This window comes from Biomphalaria glabrata, chromosome 18 (assembly GCF_947242115.1).
Source record: "Biomphalaria glabrata chromosome 18, xgBioGlab47.1, whole genome shotgun sequence".
NCBI classification, from domain to species: Eukaryota; Metazoa; Mollusca; class Gastropoda; family Planorbidae; genus Biomphalaria; species Biomphalaria glabrata.
Window position 1 is genome coordinate 11,085,032 of NC_074728.1, and position 14,845 is coordinate 11,099,876.

The 14,845-nt window shown below is 32.4% G+C and overlaps 1 protein-coding gene across 3 annotated transcripts; it reads left to right on the plus strand.

Moving 5' to 3' along the window:
- The first annotated feature begins 1,726 nt into the window (after nt 1-1,726).
- On the plus strand, nt 1,727-14,628 carry LOC106050710 (uncharacterized). 3 transcript variants are annotated; one of them, XM_013205736.2, is made up of 6 exons: nt 1,727-1,876; nt 2,277-2,495; nt 5,160-5,444; nt 6,263-6,433; nt 10,407-10,490; nt 12,177-14,628. In XM_013205736.2, exons 3-6 carry the CDS (start codon nt 5,177-5,179, stop codon nt 12,323-12,325), a joined length of 672 nt encoding a protein of 223 aa, XP_013061190.1. In that variant the 5' UTR covers nt 1,727-1,876; nt 2,277-2,495; nt 5,160-5,176; the 3' UTR covers nt 12,326-14,628. The 3 variants fall into 3 exon arrangements, with proteins under 3 accessions (XP_013061190.1, XP_013061193.1, XP_013061191.1); XM_013205739.2 differs by lacking the exon at nt 1,727-1,876 and adding an exon at nt 1,894-2,111; XM_013205737.2 differs by lacking the exon at nt 1,727-1,876 and adding an exon at nt 1,894-2,107.
- Nucleotides 14,629-14,845: the final 217 nt, after the last annotated feature.

Consider the following 14,845-nt stretch of genomic DNA (forward strand, 5'->3'; position numbering starts at 1 on the left):
ATTGCTGTGCGCAGAATGTTTCTTGGTGAATGATGCACTGAAAATGAGCAAATTTAAAATTATCATCAGTCTCTCTTATTTTTGCAAGTAACTTTGCAACACCCTTTACATCACTTGACTCATAGAGAGCCAATGAAAATAATTCAAAATCAGCTATTCTGTTCTTTAATTGTTCACGCAATCTGACTGACATGTCATTTATTCTATCTGCCACAGTGTCAGTAGTTAACGCTATTTCTTTGAATGCTTTCACCTTTTCTGGACAAATTACTTCGGCTCTAACGACACACTCCTTCTTAAAATCACATTTATTAAATGATTTGCAATGGCTTACAATGAAGTTTGACAAAATGTAGCTTGCTTTCACTGCAGACTCACCCTCGTTGTTTAGTTTAACAAATACTATTTTTCAATTCAAGTAGCTTGTCATCTCTTGTTTTCCAGCGTAATAGTTTAACATTATTTTAATAATTTTTTAGGGGGCCAAGGGGGGCGCATGCAAGGTGGTCGCGGGGCCACACTCAGTTTGACATGCCTGGTCTAGACACTATTGTAATTTCGTCATCTTCACTGCATAACCACCAACCAATCGCTTAACATCTCTTCACCGTCACCTTGGAAACTCATACAGACTCCATAACCATGTGCCTATTTCTCACTTCATTATTTGCTCATCCAGATTCATTTATTTAACTGTAGTTTTAACTAACCTTTTTACTATAATAAAATGTGCGCTGTAGACCCCATGAGAAGACATTTCTGCAGTTCAAAATGTGGGAACGATCTAAGGGAGCTTAGAAATCTCCACCAGAACTGGATGGTTGTCTGGTCGTGCGGTTTGCGCGCTGGACTGTCGTTCGGATTTATCGATGGTTCAAATCCTGCCCGCTCCCATCCCCCGTCGTCCTGCGGGAGGTTTGGATTAGGAAGTAAACTGTCTTCAACTCTGAAGGAACATCCGAAACATGTGAGACATTTTACAAACAAACAAACCACAAGCTGGTTGGGGGGGGGGAGGCAGAAATATAGCCTATGTTTTATTTATGTGGAGATGATGATGATGATCTAAGGAGAAAGGGGGGAGGAAATAGTTTGAGAAACATTGCCTTATGTTTATTTTTTTTTAAAAAAATGATACTACAGCATCGGAATCTACACAGAAGGACATTTTATTAATTAAGGACAGTGTTTTTGATTCCCAAGATTTAGGATGATTGCATTGTTTTATATGACTATACGCAAACCCAGTTGCGACATACAAAGCCTTTTTTTTCCACATCTGAAAGAGATATTTAGTTTGCTATTCAATTAAATGTACTACCTTCGCCAACATTGCAATTCAGGACTAACATTAATTAAGAACCAAAGCAATCTATATGCTTAATTCTACTACGGATTGTCAATTTTGATCAGGACTTAGAAAGCCCACGCTGTAGTGTAATTTTTTGTGAGATACGCATTTCTGAACCTCGAGCATTGACCCAGATACTGGTAAGTACTAAGACGAACAGTAAATAGATAATCACTAGACTAGATCTATATTTTATCTTTAAAACTAGTTCTAGCTCTAATAGATCCAGTACTGCTTACGCCGTCATCCCTAAGCATAATGAGTCAAATGTGTCAAGCTTAGTCACACTGACTGTAGTGCAATGGGGGAAAAGGCAATCCCTGGTCTAAAAATAACTTGTTTGTGTGCATTTAATGTATGTCACTGTGTCAGATTATATTTTTCAGATACACACACCTGACGTCAGGGAAGGGAAGTGAAAATTATCGAGTTCACTTATTTTTAGACCAATGAAATACGCATTGCTAGTCACGTGATATATCATGTCGAAAAATCGTGACATAGTGACTTTGAACTGAAATCCAAGTAAGTTAACATAGTCTATCTTCTGAGGTTAATAGAATAGAAAATAGTATGGCCAGTGAGAAAAACATTTAAATGGTTTTAAATCTATGAGATATTTGAGGATAGAAGCTAAAGAAAAAATTAAATAGTCATCTTGCAACCGGAAATATCCGACTTTTTCGTGGCGGCCATCTTGTTTTCATGAGGAACAAAAAGTAAATCGTACAGAGACTTGGACTGAGATGTTATTTTGTTAGTAAGCCACTTTAAAAAAAAATATTAATGTATAGATGTAGAATAAATTAGATTAATGCAGTAAATGTAACAACAAACTAGAGTAATAGGTGTTATTTACAGATAGACACACACACAGCTATTTAAGTATTTTAGAAGATATTTTTTCCTCTTTTCTTTTTTTTAGACGTCTTTGTTCTTGCCAACCACCACAGAGACAGTCCACACCTTTGGCCTGGCTTAGCTCTTGACTCCTAGACTAAGCCTTAGACCTTACCATCATTTGAAAATTGTGGAGTCTTGATCTTCTTTTCATCTTTTGGTTGATACATTATCACCACTGACTGAGTCCCATATTTGTGATTTAAATTTTATAGTAATCTGGGCCTTTAGTGGCGCTTTATTGGTAAGTTATTAAAAATTCTAGATCTAGACTATCTTATCTACTAACTAGATCTAGATCTATATCTAGTCTAGAATAATCTAGATCTATCTATTCTAGAGATCTAATCTATTATTAGAATTTTAGATCTAGTATTATATCATATATTTTTCTAGATCTAGATTGACCTAGATTTAGATTTAAGAGATATTTTATTTATTCATATTAACCTTCTTAAGATGACAGGGTTGATATATCGGCCCAAGGCTATTTGGCGTAAAAGACGAAGTGGCCGATATATCGACCGCAATGTTTCCAACCTCAAGATTGGCTAGCCAATGTTAGTAGTATCAGCCTATCAGATAAGATCTTACTATTTTTACACATTAATATGTAATGGAGGCTTCCTTCGCTGTTTGTATTGTTTTTTTTTGTTGAAGTTAGCCAGTGACAGGTGAAAATCTAAACATTTCAGCCGGTGATACTGTTGAAAGCGAACTCACTGACTCTGATAATAGTCCTAATAAAAATTAGGGCAGTATCACATGATTATAGTATAGACTCTAGAAACTAGATATCTACCACTACTCTTGAGTGCCTAATCCAGAGATGCTTACAAGTACGCATCTCTTGCGTATTTTGAACTCAAATGGACCCAAAAATATGTATGGTATGTCATTTAAAAATATGCATTTCCTCCGCAAAACAAAACAAAAACAACAAACTTGCTGCTAATTATTTAGATTTATTAGATCAGTGCGTCAATGCCTGTACATGGACTATTCTTATTAGATCTACCACGAGAAATACCTTTTTTTTTTTCCTCGAAGAATTAAATTTCTAGAAATAGAAATTGCTAATAATGCAAATAAAGCGTAGTTCCTTACAATTTGTCAGTTTATTTCTAGACTTCAGTCCTCAAATTGATTGGGAATTGATTGTTTAGTCTTAGTTATAATTCATTGGACGTTTATATATCTAGATCTAGTAAATTCTATATTCATATTGCATTAAATTTTATGATGTCAGGCACCACGAATTTACATAAATCTAGATTTATAATTAAGAAAGATCTAAATAGATTTAGATATAGATCTAGCCTTGTATATATACTAGACTTAGAGACTTAGATTGTTAGATCTAGAGAGAACTAATCTAGATCAAAGTAGATCTAATTATCTATCTAGATTTAGACTACTGACTAGGTCTAGTAGATCTAGGTATATAGTATCTAATAATATCTGTGCCCTGACTCTAAAATTGCAGATAGAAGCAGATCTAAACCTACCATTAGTTATAGAAAGCCTAAATTCAAAGAAATCATGGAGATTGAAGGTTGAGTTTACAAAAGAAAAGCTTTTGCAGGAAACAAAAGCATTAAATTCTTGATTCCTCCTTCTGAAAAAATATAAAAAATAAGCATCAGAACCTAGAATGAAAAGGTTTATTTTACAACAGCTAGTTTATATATTCAGCAGACTCAATAGCCCAGCTTCTATATTGGAAACAAGTTCAATGACTAATAAGGGTTATCTGTCTGAAAACAAATCTTTAAATTTTTTAAATTAGTGATTGTAGAGGGTGCCGGGTTTGTTTTTATTGCTCACTCTGCAAATAATGGTATCAAAGAAGAAAATCTGAATCTGCATGCCTTGTAAAGAAAGCGCCCATTAACAAAAACTAGATGTCACCTATCCAGCCAAGCAAACCACTGCTTCTGGTTTGTCTATATTCACTTTTAGCAGTACAAAGTCCTATTCTTTTGAATGAAATTTCTGTTGATGCTATTATGAAAAATACACATATGGCCAATAAAATACAGGACTGGAACAACACATTTCCAATATGGCATGTAGGCATCTCTGCAACTATTTTAAAAACCCAATGTAGTTGTGATATAAATTTTTACTAGATATATTGTGACCTGAACTAGTTGGTTTCTATCTCAATGAGGACTAGATGTATTAGAGTGAACAATTTTGATACTAATATAGTATGGATATATCTGAAAGGTTGAAACTTACATTTATATAAGTAATAACATATTTAAGTTTGAGTAAAACTGAGTATTTATAGTTTGCATTAAAAGAACATGCATTATATATTATTTTTTATTACTGCGGTAAGTAAAGTAAAGTTCCCCTTTCAGACCTTGTGGTCTATAGGGCAGATGATGTAAAGGTCATCTGTTTCTGTGGTCTACTGTTAACGAGGGATTCATGTGGCCAGCACAACGAACAACTGCCTTTACTTTCCCCAACTAATGTCAGGTACCCATTAGAGCTGGGTGGACTCGGAGGCGCCCGAAGATCCCGAAATTAAAAATCCCAGTCCTCACCAGGATTCGAACCCCGGTCTCCGGTTCGGAAGCCAACAGCTTTACTGCTCAGCCACCATGCCTCCATTACTGCGGTAAATGTATAATTTATATTATGCTGTGAAAGCATAAGTACCATCATGCTTGCAGGTTGTTTTTTTCTTTTTCTTTTGGGGGGGGGGGGGGTTCCTTGCATGCAAATGGGGTTCTGTTGCTTGCATCCATGAATGACAGCTAAAAATTTCATGCCCCATTTGAACCATTTTTTTTTTTATTTTTTTTTTATGAATAGGGTGAATGTGTTGTCAGGCACAAATTGTTATTGAACTTTTTGTGTTTAAAATAAAAATGGTTTCAATGATCTTTTAAAGGTAATAACTCTGCCAAGATGTCTATGGAACAGAATGGCAATCAGAACATGGCTGCTTCCATTTTCTGCAGAAACGGGTGTGGGTTTTATGCAGCCCAGGCCTTTGATGGTATGTGCTCCAAGTGCTACAAAGATTTGAAGCAGATTCAGCAAAATGAATCCCCTGTCACTTCTGTACAGTCCCCTGCAGCTACACCATCTGTGAGCAGATCCTCTGTGCTGGGTGGAGGGGATGGAAATGATGTGGATGCTGTGGCTGCAGCACTAAGCAAAACTTCATTAGGAGGTGAGTCTCACTTTGATGTATTTTTATGTTATACGATATATATATATATTTTTTTTTTAATTTTATAGTCACAATACGTATAAGCCCCCTTTCTGACCTTGCAATTTATGTGGCAGATGATGTAAAGGTCTTCTGTTTCTTGTTCAACGGTTAACGAGCAGGGCGTCATATGGCTGGCACATCGACAAACCGTCTCTTTCTTTTCATTAAGTCAGGCATCCATTAGAGTTGGTTGGACTCGTGGGTGTCTTTAAAATCCCAAAACTAAAAATCCCAGTTCGAGATTCGAACCTGGTACCTCTTGGTTCAGAAGCCACTCACTTAACCATTCATCCACCGCACCCACTATTATAAATAAACTGGTTTTACTTATAATGTAACTTGCATATGTTTTATCGTACATTTATTTAGTGCTCAGTTGATTTCGTTCTTTTCCCGTTTGTCTTGTTAATTATTTTTTTTTTTGTAAAGCAGTATTTCAGAACAGTACTTTAGTGCTTAAAAAAATATTTCTTACAGTTAAAGACAGAAAGCTCTAAAGTGACCAATTATTTATTATATGAATTATTTCAATACCGTACTAAGTTTGTTATGCATAAAAATACAATCACTTTTAAACTTTTTAAATCCTTGCTCAAACATTGAGTGCTCTATAGAAAAGAATAGTAATCTACCCAGAGAACAAAACCTCCCGTTTCTTTTTTTTTTTTTACTTGGACAGCGCCCTTTTTTTAAAAAATGTATTTTCTGGAAATTGTTGTATTGTAAATTTTGTCTGTGTTCATTTTTGTTTTGTTGTTTTTGTTTCATGTTTTTAGAAATGAATGTCAACACTTCCAGTAATTCTAATAGTGATAAGTTAGCTGAGAAACTAGCTGAGAAACTTGGCGCTGCAGGGGGGTCAGAAATAGAGACTGCCAGTCCAACAGTGGCCTCAGCTAAAGCCTCTTCAAGCGAATCTAGGGACGAAGAGGCTGGATCTGCTGAAGGTTAGTTTTCTTTTTTGACTTATCAGCTCATTTTTTTTTATAAATGTTCCTGTCTTTTTTAGTCATTGCCACTTGATGCCTGAATTATATGGAACTAAAACAAGACTTTGAGAAAGACATTATTTAAATAAAACAAAACTTCACTTAACAAAGCACAGGCAACACAGAGTTAAGATGACAATTCCTTTGCCAAATTGTTAAGTTTGCATTATGGTTTCATTTATCTGTATTCAAACTTTTTTTGTCAGTCTGTATTAATTAATCAGACCTGCCTACCGTTACGCAAAATGCGTATTCGTTATGCAAAACCTCCCAAAAATGACTGTCAGTATGCAAATACGCATTTAACCCGTCGCGTTGCGCATTTCGCATCCTTTTTTCCCCTCTCTTGACTAGCTTACGAGTGGTCACGGAGGTCACGCTAAGCCATCCTGTTGGGTCACGGTTGGGGGGAAGGAGGAACAGAAAAGGTGGGGGAACACAGTGACATTGTGTTCAGATCTATACGTTGATTGGTTCTTATCGGAATTAGCAATTAGATTTAGTCTAGAAATGAAGAACGCGAGAGTGAGGGAGTGGCGGGTTGGTACCAAGGTTGGTACCGTCATTTAGCTGATACACCAACGTGGCTTTTTTTTTTTGTAAGTTCATTAGTAGAAATTAATTATGTTGAATCCCTGATTCCCGTATTCATTTGTATAGAAAAAAATATCGAAAGGCGGAAAACAGATTGAGCTCTCAACATTCTACTTTTAGGACCATTTTTTTGACCAATTTCAAATTGGCTTTTATTGACATATTATATATCAAATTTATTGCCCAAGAATAGAGGAATTCAATAAAAATAAAATCAGAAGCAACAGACAATTATTTAACTTGAAAAAATGAGGTCAAACACACTTACCCCTAATAATGAAAAATCCATCACTCACAGAAGATATGTCCAACAATCCATGAATTTCACAAATTCACAATATTATTAATAGAAAAATGTATCACAAAGTAAAGTATATTTATAGAACATTTGAAAAAAATATATAAATAAGTGTTTTAAGACATTTATGCCTGTTAATTGAGCCCCCCCAGACCCCACCCCCTCCGTAAAAAAAAAAATTGCAAATTATACTTTATCATCATCCTGAATAACAAAACCATTATCAGTTTTGACATAATATGTATCAAATTTAATGCCCAAGAACAGAGGAATCCAAAAAAAGTAAATTCATTATCATCAGACAAGTATTTAACATAGAAAAATTAGATCAAACACACTTACCCCTAATAATGAAAAATCCACCATTCACAGAAAATATGTCCAATATTCCATGAATTTCACAAATTCACAATATTATTAACATAAAACTGTGTCACAAAGTTAAGTATATTTATACAACATTTGAAAAAACAAACAAACAACTTTAAAATGTATTTATAACTAATAAATAAGCCCCCTCTTCGGCCCACCCTACCATAAAGTCACTTTTTTTTATCTTCATTTTTTTACATACTATTTATATCAATATCAATTTTAGATAAAGGGTATAGATGTATTTTAGACTAGAAAAGATCTAATATTAAATGAAATATTATCAAGATATAAATAGATCTCTCTCTAGTTCATTTCTAGATCTAGGCATTAGAATTAGAGGTCTAGATTCTAGCCCTAATATAATTGGCTTTTAAAAACTCACAGGTGCATGGTGTTTTCTGTTTACTATATATATATATATATATATCAAATAATCTAAGTTTTTGTATCTGTTGTAATTGTTGCTGAGAAAAGAAATAAAAACAACATTTATTTGGTTTAAATGTGTTTGTTGTTGTTTTTAGCGATGTCTTAAAGTTTAAGTCATAAGTAGAATTTTTTTAGTAGATCTATTCAATAGAGATTTATTCTTAGATTTCTAGAATGTAGATCTAGACTATTCTAGTCTAGTCTTATAGACTACATCTATAAATCACAAACATAACAAATATTATTAGATCTAGTGTCTAGATTTACAATGCTTTTTGAAACAAAAATGTCAGTATCTGCTTTATTTTGGTAGCTCTAGATAGAATCTAGATCTACTAGTTACTAGATCTAAATTTTATTCTAAATCTACTGTCTAAGATTCTAAACAATGGAAGGAATACAGCACTCGATTTTTACCGGTCAGCATTTTTTTTTTAGCTCTAATCACGCTCACAAAATTTCTAGATCGAATCTAGAAAATGTCAGATATCTAGAGACTTAGATCTAATGTAATATAATATCATATGACTCTAAAATATATATCATTTCGATCTACTAGAATAACTAGATCTATGTCCATGTATTGGATCTAGTATTACTAGATTTCATTTATTTATTTTTGATCGCCTTAAAACGTATTCATTATGATCTAAAATAGATCTATATCTTTAGAATTCCAATTTAGATTTAGATCTAAGTTAAAAATCAATGTTTTCCTAACTTTTTTTACGCTGCAACCATGTACGCGTGTGTCGGCAGTTGTGCATTATGGCCGACGTATTGACGCCTATGATATTGACAATTGCGAAGCACTAACATTAAAGCATAATAATTACCTTAATAGTCAATATTAATTTAAAAATTGTAAGCGTGTGGCTTTTACAGATAAAGATCTCAATTCTGAGATGTGCCTTCTCTGACGGATTCCACTTGAATGAATAAAAAACATGTTTTCAAAAAAGCTATTGATGCCTATTTCCGGAGAAGCACTTCCGATCGGATAAAAAAATTAATTCTTTTTTTATTAAGATATATAGATATATATACGTATTAGTACTGATAATAAAACATTATTATTTCTAAAATTGAAAATGTAAAACGTTTAAATAAAATAGGCAATATTTAAGTGTAAAAAAAAATAAAATAGTGCACGTGGACTAGCTCTGCACAAATTGCGTAGTGTCATCAAGGTCATTTTTTTTTAAATCTAAGACAAAAAAAAAACAATTAATTCACTCCCCTCCCCCTGGATTTTGTATAATAGCCATTTTTGTATGGTAAGAATGTCTTTTTTATATATGAATATAAAAAATTATATGCTTCTTACCTTTTCAAACGGGATCACATAAATCCAAAAGTAAATCCTGTGCTTCGCATTTTGAATACTTCATGGAATTCACAAAACCATAAAATCTTTACAAAAACGAATTTCAACAAAATTTTGCTAACAAAGCTTCCACAAACATAGATCTATCTATCAAAACAAACAAAAACGCAACAGATGGTCTATTTAAGGGGATAATGAATTCTGATTCCCAAAAATGCATTTTCAATGGAAAATCTGTTTTCCGCCGAAATGCTTTCGATTCAAAACACATTGAGTGACATTGTAGATATCTAGTCTAGATCTAGATCTGGATTCTAGATCTAGAATCTAGATAACTTGTTATACAGGAATAGATCTAGCAGCTTTCTAGCTAGTCATTACGTTATGTCATGATTCTGTACATTACTCTACAATCTAGATCTAGATCCAATTTAGTTGTAGTATGATTTAGATTGACTAGATCTAGATCGATAACATCTACTACCATATAGTCTAGATCTAGACTAGATTCTTAGTCTTAGTATAGAATAGATCAAGGATGAAGGTAGGCCTACGAAAGTTTGGAGTAGAGTAGACCTACGTTTGTAGTGGATCCACGGCATCGGTAATACTCTTGAGCCCAGATCTATAGTAGATTATATTCATTATATAGACATAGATCTAGTCTAGATATCATCTCTTTTGTCATATTGATCTAGATTTAGATTGTAGATTTAATCATGACATCTAGATCTAATATATATATGACAAAATAGTGGATCGCGTAAGTGTTACGCATTCTGGTGCCAAAATACGCATTTTGACCATCAGCGTTACGCATTTGGACTTTTTTTGGTAGGCAGGTCTGATTAATTAATTTTTTTTTTGCTCTTCACCATGCCTAATAAGAAAGACTTACATTTTTATAGGTGATAGTGCCAGTGAAGGAGACAAAGGGAAAAAGCCCAAGAGAAACAGGTGCATGGAATGTAGAAAAAAAGTTGGACTCACTGGTAAGCTAACTAATATAATTTTTTGAAAATTATATAATGCGATTTTATAGGTTTTAAATTTTTTTTTAAAAACTAATCTTGGAATTATTTTGTGTCCTTGGATTTTACACGCTTCTTGTAGAAAATATTTTAAAGCACTGACACCCATGTATATAATCTCAAACATAATTACAAACATATTCCATGTTATGTTTTGTTACCTTCAAAGTGTGACATGCAGGCGTTCTATAGAATGCCTGGCATTTTTAGGCAAAGTACAAAATGATTCTCCATTTCTTACTTTGCCTAGGCATTCTATAGAATGACTAGTTGTTCATCAGGCAAACTAAAAATGTCTTGATTGGAAAGTTATTTATAAATTAAGCATGGATGACTATAAACAACAGGATTTCTTAAGATTAAAAATACATTTGTAGGTCTTTACCCTATAAGTGCCACTTCAACTTTTAAATAATCAAATAACTCTTGAAATTAATGAATAGTAAAATACATTAATAAATATATAATTGTTTTATAGTTTACTAAAATGAGAAGTTAAAAGATGCTGAAACATTAAGCAGGTAAAACTATCTACAAGAATCAAAGTAATTCATAAATCTCTATAAAACTGTACACTATATAAACTGCATATTGTTAATTTCTTTTTAAATAGAAATATAAAATCAATATAGTATCTCCATCAGTTGTCTTAACTTGTATTATGAATGTGTTAGACAAACATATCTGTCAATAAAGCCAAGAAAAAAGTTTTGACTACCACATGTTCTGTTTGTACATGTTTTTATTACAGTCCCCAGATTTTTTTTCTTTTCTTCGTATAAATTATCTTGTGTTGAGAAAAACTTACACTTAGGGCTTACAAAATAAAATATGCAACTCCATGTTGGATATTTTCTTCTCATAGTATTAAGTTGGGAAAAAAGCTTTCTATTGGGTAATTTTATTCTATTTAATTTTTCTCTAGGTGGCACTTTTAGACAATTAGATCAACCTGATAACAAGAATTTAAATGAAAAAACACCTTATTATTAAACTCTTTTTTAAGATAAGTGTAATCGGGTGTAAGTTGTTTTTTTTTTCAATGGCAAAATATGTGTCAACATCTCAGACAAAAAATGAATTGCACTGATGCCTTGATTAATGATAAATTAACGTTCGTTTTTCACAATCATCACAACAAAACAATTAATCAGCTTTGAAATCAACATGTAGTCAAGCGGCTCCTTCTTAGTAGTTGTATTTCCCTTCATTAGGCATATTTTCTTTCACAGTCCAAAGAAACACAATATGAAACATCTTATGTATAAACTTTTACCTTGAACAATGCAGTTGCACATAGCATGTAGACTAAGACAGTCGTAATTAAACAAATTCCATACTTTAAACAACAGGACCAAATTATTTATAGTACTGGCAAATAGAAATATTCTGAGAAATGTATATTATTAATAAACAAATGTAAAAAATCATTTCACACATTACCTAAAGCAATTCTAGTCATTCTATAGAATGCCTAGGCATTCATTTGGCTAGCAAGAATCAGACATACCCTTTTGTGTTAAAAATCTTAATGAATTACATGTTATGATCATTATAGTCTTAAATGGTCTTCTTATATTAAAATTTCAGATTTAGAAGAAAAAAAAAGCAAAAGTATTGATTTTGTCTTAACTACATTAATTTCAGGTTTTGTCTGCCATTGTGGAAAATTGTTCTGCAGTTTACATCGCTACTCTGATACACATGATTGTACATTTGATTTTAAGGAGAAAGGACAGGAGGAGATTCGAAAGAATAACCCAGTCATTAAGGGTGAGAAGATACAAAAGATATGAAGTAGGTTGTCTCTTTCTTACCCCCCGTCCCCTTCCCTTTTTGTCAAAGCAGGGCATTTCATGCTGCCCCATAGTGGACTTGTTGAATCAGCCCTTGCCTAGGAAATCATCCTTCCGAGGAGTGAACTCATTTTTTTTTTGTTCGGATTGGATGATTATATGATACTGTATTATAATTATATATATACATGGAATCTTTTTTCCTTCGGATTTTAAACTTGTGCGTTAAAATTATGTCGTATGTGGTGAATTGGGTATAAACTAGTGAAAACCTCCTTTATGTTAGTATGCGTGTATGTTCATTATTTGTACAGATTTATTTGATGTGTATGATTATAGTGTGCCCCTAGTATTCATTTGGTAAATTATTTTACATCTATCATTTTATTTAGTCATTTTAATTGTGGTCTTGCTACCAGCCTAAGACTAATTCTTTTGAAACACATAGTTTTGAAATTTTCTTTTTTTTTTTCTCTGGGCTTTTTATTGAAAATGGTTTTTTTTTTTTTTTCCCTGCAATTAAACAAAATTATTTGGCTTAGTTTTTTCCATTTTTTGTGGTTAAGTGTACCGCATGGTGGTGAAATGTCATATATTTGGAATCTGTGATAGTACTGAAATGACTGCAGTTTGTGTGTGTGGTATCTTTAAATGGGCTGGCAGATAGCTGTCCTAAGTGTGGTACAAAGAAGTGCATATTATGGATTTTATTTCCAAAAAAAAAAGTTTGTGTGTGTGGGTTGAAGGTGCTGGTAATTGATTCTAGTGCAGATGGTGCCATTAATAACTAGGTCATGATTCTGTGATCACATCTGCGGCACTGTGTGGTTCAATAGCATGAAGATTGTGTCTGAGGGTGTTTGCTGTGCAGATGTGGAAAACAAAGCAAATAATAATAAATGTATGAAATTATTTATGATGTTATGTTTTAAATGAGAATTGTAAAATAAAAAAAATTAAATAAAAGGTAGTTAAGATAATTAACCCCCTTTTTAACCGTATTCAAATTGTATATTTTATTCATTGATAAAACACTAAACTATTCTTTCATCATTGTTTAGTCTCTCCATGTTTTTTTTGTTTTTTTAATGACTTTTTTGTTGTGTCTATTAATAATAGTTGTAATTTAGAGGTGTGGACTAATTCAAGAACATTCATTTGTTTGGGATTGCATATATATATATATATATTACTTTAATTTGTAATCAGATGACAGCCTTTGTTGGTTTTTCTCCCAGTAAGCCCATGATTCAAAACATGTCACCGAAACATCTTAATAACTTTATAGTATTTCTTTCCTTCAACACATTTCAAATTCTTAGGTAAAGAGGAATAGATTTCTGCAACTTATCATTACAGAAATTATGATCTTGACAAAGTATGCTTCTGTCTTCAAATGTACTTTATAGGGAAACAACTTTTTTTTTTACTTTCCAATAAAGAACAGTTAATTGCATTATAATGTGAGGATAGTCCACAAAATTGTGGAAGGAAAAAAATGGTTACAAAAAGTTTTTCCAAGCAGCAGAAAGCTCAGTAAATTTGATGAAAGAGAAACAAGTTTGGCCAAATAAAATCTTGTGTTGAACACTATTTTCATAATTTGAGAAAAGTTTACATTTTAAAAAGTTATTCCTCTCTTCAATTTGCCATCACTTTCAAGAAAGAGTTGTAACAAGTCAGTGAAGTTTTCAGAAAGTAATTGACATTATGATTAGTTACACCCATGGGTTATCTTCACATCAAGAACATGTTTGCACTTAAGCCAAGTTTCAGTATTTCACGCACATTATATCTGCTATGAATAATATTGTCATGCTTTTTTTTTTTTTTTTTCTTCAAATACATGAGATTACTTTTTGAAAATAACAAATTCAGGTTGGTTTCAAGATTTGCTATTTTTTTTACTAGGATTTGAAAGATTTTTTTAGTATTTTAATTTTAGATTATTTTTTTTTAAATGCTTTTTGTAAAAGAAAGAAAAAATAATTTTTGTTTGGGTAGTTGCATTACTAGAAGACAAGAAACCAGCAAAAATCTAATATAATCAACAACTGTTAGCTAGCTTCTTGTTTTAAATTACAGTGTCTTGTAGCGTCTGTGACTACTACTTTTATCTTATTAAATGGGTGAATTTAGGGTTTGCTGTTTAGCATGTGTTGGTCTTGTCTTTCATGTCTTGGTCAATGTGTCTGTCCTATTTTAGTTTCTTTTTGCATTTTTCATGTTGATAATTATTATTACTATTCTATTATGCTGATGATGTGAAATTTAAAAAAAATAAATATTCTGATGCAATTAAAGTGGCATTTTTTAATTTGTTTTATTAATTCTATCAGGTATCCTTGAAATGTACTTACTTTTGGTAGTTTATTTATTTCTCCAAGTTTATGTCTTAAGTCCTTCTCAACATTTTAATGTCATCAATAAATGCAAATAAAGTAATGAAGTTATTAGATGGCCAAGGTGTTGGCCTCAGTGTAATCTGCCTCTTGACATCTGGACACTTCTTGCTGGATC

Coding starts and splice junctions, on each gene's coding strand:
- LOC106050710 (XM_013205736.2), top strand. CDS start 5,177: ATGTCTATGGAACAGAATGGCAATCAGAACATGGCTGCTTCCATTTTC. Junction 5,445..6,262: donor AAGCAAAACTTCATTAGGAG/GTGAGTCTCACT, acceptor TCATGTTTTTAG/AAATGAATGTCAACACTTCC. Junction 6,434..10,406: donor AGAGGCTGGATCTGCTGAAG/GTTAGTTTTCTT, acceptor ACATTTTTATAG/GTGATAGTGCCAGTGAAGGA.